The 8250-nt window shown below is 40.8% G+C and overlaps 1 protein-coding gene across 1 annotated transcript; it reads right to left on the bottom strand.

The window, feature by feature from the left end:
* Positions 1-436: 436 nt before the first annotated feature.
* LOC123113423 (serine/threonine-protein kinase SAPK8) lies at positions 437-6773 on the bottom strand. The gene is made up of 9 exons (XM_044534649.1): positions 6363-6773; positions 3751-3825; positions 3561-3662; positions 3406-3459; positions 3207-3299; positions 2876-2968; positions 1902-2006; positions 1722-1820; positions 437-1020 (listed from the first exon to the last, which is right to left on the bottom strand). Exons 1-9 carry the CDS (start codon positions 6552-6554, stop codon positions 733-735), a joined length of 1101 nt encoding a protein of 366 aa, XP_044390584.1. The 5' UTR covers positions 6555-6773; the 3' UTR covers positions 437-732.
* Positions 6774-8250: the final 1477 nt, after the last annotated feature.

Below are 8250 nucleotides of genomic sequence, written 5' to 3'. Positions count from 1 at the left end.
GGAAGCCTTTTGCCCATACAAAAGGATCAAAACTTTCGCTACACACCATCAAAACACTTGCAAAAATTGGTCATCACTCCCTCCATTTCAAAAAATTTGAAGTTCTAGTTTTCTCCTGAATTAAACTTTATTAGGTTTGACCAAGCCTACGGGAACATATACAACATAATGGATGTTAGTAAAAAAAAATCTATAGGCTTGCTCAAACTTCCGGAAAATTGACTTAGGACACCTACAACTTAAAATATTTTGAAACGAAGAAGGTACAAGATAAAAAGGAAACTAGATTTTGTGTGCGACAGTTGCCAAAAAGACATACATAGACTGTGTATGAATAGAGTAGCCGGTTATTTACTAAACCTGTATTTATTTATTTTAGACCGAATTTACCCTGCATTTTTCTGGCAAAGTAGCCCAAACAACAGGTCAATAGATATACAGTAATAAACATAAAATAAAACCAAGTTGAGTCACAGGTTCACACATTAACAACAGGAGTACGAACTATTTGCACATATGTAGCACAGCAGGGAACAGAAAGGATGCTTCTCCAGGGACTAACCCCCATTATATTACAACCAGAACAGGACGGGGACTTTCGCTTGCAAAACACAGAACGATTGTTTCCCACAAAGTGCCGCTAGCTCTTTTGACAGGGTACAGCATCAGGTCACCATGTGCCCTTCAGCTGCTTTCTACGGTTGCTTCGATACGGTAGCCGCCAGAGATGGCTCACATCGCATACACGATCTCTCCACTGCTGTCGATATCAAGATCCGAGTCCGACTCAAGGTCATCCATGTCATCGTCCATGTCGAATCCATCAGTTAGGATGTGGTTTATACGAGAACAAGCAGGTGGTATGGTGGCCTCCGTTAGAATTTGCATGATCTCGTCCATCGTCTGCATTCGCTGCTCAGGCTCCTCGTATTGGCTGCTCATACTATCATCGTCCATCAGATCAGCGGGGAGGTTCTTTAAGAACCAGTTATGGCTCCGTATTTCAGGGATGGTTATCCTCTGCATTTATCATCACCAGCAGTGTCATGAAAATGATACACATAAATACGATGGAATGCAAATAAGGTATCACTGCACTAGACATGAGTATGCCTAAGTACAAAGAAGGACAATATAAGTGGTGGCAATGTAGACTGCAGAGAAGGTCCCCTTATCAAAACCATCCTACTGAAATGCACTACTTTTTGTTGAACTGATGGCTGCACACTAGATCCTTCCAAAGGAGATATATTATGCCAAACAGTTAAGTCGGTGGCCTAAAATTAGTAAAATAATACATACTAATGATGACAAAGGAGATATACTACAGTATGCCAAACAGTTATATAGGTCAGCAAGCGGAACAATGATGGCAAACACGGGACAATGACACAAGCATAACTACAAAAACACAAACACAAACAGCCTAGCTTGATCTGGTAAAAAACACATGCACATCGCCACATATAACCCAGCGGCAGTTGAAGAACCTAAGAGGTGTAATTCACTACTGTACGGTAAAAGCTCAAGCTAACCTGACCCCCCTAATGGGTTCAAGACTCTGCAAAAAGGCAGTTATCCCTCACTGGTTATACTTTAATTGTCAGGTTAAGTTTTGAGCAAAACATGAAGAAAATGCAAAGAGGCACGGTACAGATAAGTCATAATACAGGATATGATAGCTAAGCCTAGTTTCTAGAATTGAACATCCAAAGACTCACCAATGCAGGATCCCCAACAAAAATCCTCGAAATTAGGTGCCTGCACTCTGGAGATATGTCCACGTTATCTGGAATTGAATACTGAACACTCAAGATACGCTGCAAAGGTGATGTCATAGTATTAGTTTTTAGTTTAAAAGACCTAAAACATGACAAAGGAAAGAAGAGAAATAAGATAACCTGAATTGTCTTCCGAAAGTTCTTAGGCTCTTCTGGATCCTCAAAAGGATATGCACCGACTACCATGACATAAAGAGTCACACCACAGGACCATACATCAGCAATCTGTTTTAGTCATGTACAAATAGTAAGTCAATATGAGCAAGAGTGAGTTCCTTGTCTTGGGAGGTAACAAGTCAATTAACATCAGTGATCTGACATCCTGATTGGGTCAAATAAGAGTGGGCTATTTAAAAGCCAAATTTTCCTCTGTAAATTACTCTGGTCTCTGATAAATTGCGCCTATCCTAGCTGAGTTTGCATGTTTTCAAATGTAAGTACTTATGAGGATACTATTTTGAAATGTGAGGGAAGATGTAACACTCACCAATGCTACCAAGTTCCCCAGAAAGTCAGAAAACCAATCACAGGCAGCTAATTTGCAATGGCTCCCGACCAGGCATTAAGGTTCCTCTCCAGTGTTTAGGTCAAACTGATTGCCATTAGTAACCAGTAATGACCAGTGAACACTGGGCGGTAACAAGCGTTGTGCTGAATTTACAAACACTTGAAATGTATAACATTTCTACGATTTCATCAGACACATAAAAGGGCATACCAGGATGAGATCATAAACACATCTAACAGTGGTCCCAGAAAAATGGACCAGCATATCATGTGCAACAGGGAAAACGTCACTGGGAAGCTAGGCCATTTTCTTTCAAAACCAAGGAATAATTTCATCATACTACACTCTGTACAATAGCCTGTGACAAGTACATCTGTAGCTAACATCTTGACTAAAGGGACATGTATTCTTAGCCTAACGGTGCACATACAAGGGTTCAGCCTTCAATATGCAGTATACAGAAATTTAGATTAGGACACCAAACAACTCGACCTGTTGCCAGTTTTTGTCTCTCAAACTAAGTTGCATATGCTGTGAACTATACCACACCCATCCAAAGATTAACAGAGTTCGAGGACTTGCATACCTTGCCATCATATTCTTTCTTCAACAGAACTTCAGGTGCAATATAAGCAGGTGTTCCAACAGTTGATTTTGGTTGTGAATGGAGAACTGAAGACTGCAGAAAATGAAGAATGTTTGTCATGGCTTATCAGAAAGAACCTATGAACACAACAGGCCCATAGGGTAAAATATTGATCCCACTGTGTTGTAAACGCAACACCAGGAAACCATAAAATTTCTATCCAACTGCATGAACATTGACTTAAATAGCTTGTGAATCATTTTGAAAACACCCATATGCAATGTATTTTTTAAAAAATTATCTAGAATAACGAGTTCAATTATGTAAGCACCTTAGAATAGCCGAAATCACATATCTTCAAGCGAGGAGCAGGACTACCATCCAGCAATGTGTTCTCCAGCTTCAAGTCACGGTGACATACTTGCTTGAAGATAAGAAATTAAGAATGAAATGGAACAGTTCAGCATGCTGCAACGTATGAACACATAGTAACAATGGGATGAAAGATAAGTTGTGTAAATAACCGATACCATCGAATGGCAGTAGCTGACTCCAGATATAAGCTGCTGGAAGAAGTAGCGAGCCTAAAAAAGGACACATGCACTTAGTCCCACCAATGATTCATGCAAATATATGCATGTCAAGAAAAAAGATGCAGCAGAGTAACCAGAGAGCAAATACATACCTCATCTTCACTGAATCGTATATTTTTACATATTCTCTCAAAAAGCTCACCACCAGATGCATATTCCATGACAATGGCAAGATGGGTCGGTGTTAAAATAACCTACAAATGCATGATGCACAAGTTATTTTCGCTATTTTTTCTCCTCTTTTGTGGTGAACTAGTGAACAAGCAGAAGATCATGGCTTACCTCCTTAAACCTAATGATGTTGGGATGTTTCAGTGATCTATGGTTAATTATCTCACGCTGGACATTCTCGTCTATCTGCACAACAGAACAAACAAAATAAGGCAACCAGGTAGTCACAACTATTAAGGATTGGTATTTAAGAAACAAGCCAATGTCTAAATATTTTTACTGTACAATGGAGGAACATGTTCACACTAGCACCCCACATAATCACCATCTGGAGTTTCCATCTAAATGAAAGTCAAATGACTCGACTAGTGATGGTGGATCACAAATAATATCAGGCCATGAAGCATGTGCTCACATATGAGCTTTATGGAAAGAAAACCCAAGAGGACCAGGAAATTAGCCAACCTATCAGTTCAAATGTCCTTCCCGAAAACCAACGGACTTTTGCTGATCCAATATCCCGAAAGAGAACCTTCTTTTAATAAACTTCCAAGAAATGACCACAGCAAGTAATGGTATAGAAAGTTATTGCTCGCCACAAAAGCATTGCCTGATAAGCTAACTCCAATCATGGATATATGATACAGGGGGATCAGACTTGTGGGAAGTTATTGCTCGCCACATAAGCATTGGCCGATACGCCAACTCCAATCATGGATATATGATATAAGGGAATCAGACTTGGGCATTTTGTACCAATAGAAGCAGCAGATTCTGGACTTAGGTAGGATCAGATTCTGGGTTCAGTGTAGAGTATTAAGTGCCTTTTTAGGTGGGCGTCTAAACATACTTGTCTAGTGATCTTTTGCAAGCTTATAACACTACAACCTCTTTCAACGGGCAACAGTTGATTGAGAATCTTCTTTTTTGCGATGCTTAATCATTTTCATATTCCACACTCCAACTACAAATATGGTATGATATACTTAAAGTATAAGTGAGAATAGGCCACCAAACCCAATCGTGCTAGCTATTCCTCCTCCTTTGCCTCAACAAGTGTATTATTTTATGAATAATTTCTTGTCTCAATTGTATAAAACAGGTAGTTTCCTGTCCCCCAATAAGTGTTGCTACTGAAATTAAGGATGCCATACATGGATGTGCCTACATTGACTTATGCATGGGATAAGAGTAGTGGAATAGTTCATAGTGACAAGAGTTACACAGGGACACTCGTTGATTTGAGCATTAACTAATTACTTGGACCAGAAAATACTTGGCTGGGCTCCCTCAGTTGGTCAAATATACTGGCATTAAACTTAATCTGATCAACTGCATGTGCTGTAACCACAAGCAGTTAGATAAACATGGATGGTCAAATGATCATGGGTCAAGGGATCATTTGCTGAAACAACAGGGTGGCAATTGTTTACCTTTGTTTACCATGCAGGCAGAAAAATGTAGGGGTTATTTCTAAATGAGGAAAGCTGATGAGTAAATTACAAAAGCAAAAAAATACTACTTTTAGCATTTATCAACATTAATTTGACTTGTGAGTGTATTTTACAACTTTTCACAACCATGCCAGTCCTAAACATCACTACATCCACATATTTCTACTTAGAAACACCACGTTTACTGAATGCACCTAAACCAAAAAAAAATGGAGAGCTATAGCATCTAAATAAATGCCAGGCAGCCATATTTCTAAAATAAGGTGTCATCTGAGTGGTGTTGGTTTGCCTGTCTGTATATTTAATTTGAAGCTACTCCAATGGATTATAGGGATCTTTGCCCATATGGAGTTCTATTTTCTTTGAAAAACAGACAATCACGGCCCCTAACAAGCGCGCACACACGCACACTCATGACTGAAGACTCAACAGGCTGTCACCTAATACTAGGAAAACCCCAAGGGTGTTAGTAAGGCACATAGTCGATCCCAGGAATCGATCCCTCTCCAATAGGAAGCACACTCCACTGACCAACCGAGCACCATTCTCCATCAAGTAGATGGAGATTAGTTTGCTATATTTGAAAAGTTATTTTGGAAATTACGGCTGCAGCTGTACCTTGCAATTTAAAGATAAATACGAGTCAGACGGTGCTGGATCCAGGATCGAACCCTGGCGGGTGGCGTGCATGCCCGCATGACCAGCCAACCGGGGTATATCTCGGTACTTTCGGTCTACTTTTTAGTTTTATCGGCATTTGGTGCAATGCTGTCCTGGATGTCTCATTACCACTAATTATGGCAATATCGAACAAAACCAACGCACCCACAGAACTACTAGAGCAGTTCCTTTTTCGAAAACGAGGGTAGACCCCCGGCCTCCGCATCGATCGATGCACGCATAGAGGTCAAAAATACTAACTATATCACATGAAATAGGTAGAAATATCTACATCCAATAATCACAAGCAATGAAAATAAACCTAAAACTTAATCAAGCAATTCAGTCCTTGAAACAGAAATATGACTCCTGATAATTCACAGAGCGAACGAACGAACAAGCTAGCCACTCAGCATCAACTGATTCAGCACTAAAACTACATCGTCTGAATCGAACAGGTCCTAATCAGCTAGAGCCTCCCAAATCGGCCGCGATTCAGCACATGGGGAGGCAAACAGGCTGGTCAAACAGCGCCAAATCGATTCAAGGGGGAAGGGGGCATGCATCCAGAAAGGGGCGGAAGGGGGGGAACCGGCCGCATACGCATACCTTCTCCCCGCGCTCGATGTACTTGACGGCGACGAGCTCCATGGTGCGGCGGTCGCGCATGAGGCGGGCGACGCCGAAGTTGCCGGAGCCGATGTCCCGCACCAGCTCGTAGCGGTCGCTGTCGTGCATGATCGGCATGTCCATGCCCGGGCCGACCGTCAGCGCCGCCCGATCCGGCGCCGCCCCTGCCATGGCCGGCGGCGACTGGCGGTCGATGGAGGGGGGGCCGCGGCCGATAGGGTTCGGTCCCCCGGGGTGGCCGCCCCTCTCTTCCCGCCTCCTCTCCCCTCGAATCGACGGCGAGCTCAGCCCCCCTCTCTCCCCTCCGCCGCGACGAGTTCGTGACACTGGCCGACCGAGAGAGAGAGAGAAAGATAAAACGCCCGCTCAATCACTCTCTCGCCCGTCTTATTATTGCCGGGGTTGGTGCTTGGTGCAAAGCGCTCCTCTGGGAAGTAGTTTTATTGGACGTCACCTTTCGGCACTTGTGTCATAAATGATGTGGGGGAGGAGTAGGGTTCCCCATGGTTTTCCACTGGATATATATGGAAGTTTGTTGAGCCCTCATGTTACACTGCCTAAAAAAAGCTACTAAGAGTATATCTGCATTTTAATAGGAGCATTAAGCATGAAATACAGCAAATAAGATGGCAACCTATGCAGAATCCTCTCTTGACAGGCAAAAAAAAACATGTATCTCCGCTATTCTTTTGTCCATTTTTCTACTTCATTGTTTTTTGCTTTTGTTATCTTTGACCAACATTAGATTATTTATACATTGTATGATACAAAATGGATGCTGCTATACATGTAAATATTGTTCTCATGATATGTTTTTCTAACTATGTATGTGAGCAATTCATCTTATGCTAGAAAAAAAATAAGATATGATTTTCGGCGCATAGGATATAATTGTATAATGGTTTTCTGTATATATCTCATATCTTTAGCTTATCTGATGCACAATGTAATAAATGGCTTTGCTCAAACGGCGCAAAATCCGCTAGTAACGGATGGTATTTCTTTCTCATGTCTTTAGCTTATGTTCTACGCAATGAATTAATGGATTTGCTCAAACGGCGCAAAACCTGCTAAGTAGTAATTGATGATATTTTTGTTCTCATATCTTCAGCTTATGTGGTACGCAATGTAATAAATGACTTTGCTCAAACGGCGCAAAACCCGCTAGTAATTGATGATATTTTTGTTCTCATATCTTCAGCTTATGTGGTACGCAATGTAATAAATAACTATGCTCAAACGACAAAAAAAAACACTAGTAACGGATGGTAGCACCATGTCATGCAAAGGCACCGCCCGCACAATCCAGTCTCATTTTTCTTTCTCTCTTTTGTTCGCTTACTCTACATTTTGGAACCTTTTGACCAACATTAGATTAGCAGTAGATTATTATGATGTTATGATATTTGTAAATGTTCTAATTTTCTAACTATGTATGTGAACAAATCAACTTATACTTGGAAAAAAATAACAACAACAACAATATGAGGTATGATTTTTGGTGCAAAAGATATTGTTGTATAATGGTCACTCATGATTATTTTCTCGTATCATTAGCTTATGCCATACGCAATGTAATAGTGACTAGGCGCAAATGACACAACACTCACTAGTAACGGACGGTAGCACTATGTCACACAAATTCACGTGCCGAGCATTTTACTCTAAAAATTTTCATCTGATTTTTCTAGTTCCTTCACTTATTCTTCATTTTGGCATCTTTGACCAATAACTATTAGTAGATTATATGATGCTATTGTTATGTTTGCCGATATTTCTTTCATGTTCTCTTTTTCTAACTATGCATGTGAACAAGTCAACTTATATACTTGAATAAACAACAACAAAAATGAGGTATGGTTTTTGG

The sequence above is a fragment of the Triticum aestivum genome, chromosome 5B (genome assembly GCF_018294505.1).
Source record: "Triticum aestivum cultivar Chinese Spring chromosome 5B, IWGSC CS RefSeq v2.1, whole genome shotgun sequence".
Classification (NCBI taxonomy): domain Eukaryota; kingdom Viridiplantae; phylum Streptophyta; class Magnoliopsida; order Poales; family Poaceae; genus Triticum; species Triticum aestivum.
The sequence above is the reverse complement of the archived record's forward strand: the minus strand, read 5'-3'. Positions and strand labels throughout refer to the sequence as shown.

Excerpts from the sequence above, each read along its gene's own strand:
- LOC123113423 (XM_044534649.1), bottom strand. The coding sequence starts at position 6,554 with ATGGCAGGGGCGGCGCCGGATCGGGCGGCGCTGACGGTCGGCCCGGGC. Across the intron at positions 3,663-3,750 it reads ACATCATTAGGTTTAAGGAG|GTTATTTTAACACCGACCCA; the intron begins GTAAGCCATGAT and ends ATGCATTTGTAG. Across the intron at positions 3,460-3,560 it reads TACGATTCAGTGAAGATGAG|GCTCGCTACTTCTTCCAGCA; the intron begins GTATGTATTTGC and ends GTCCTTTTTTAG.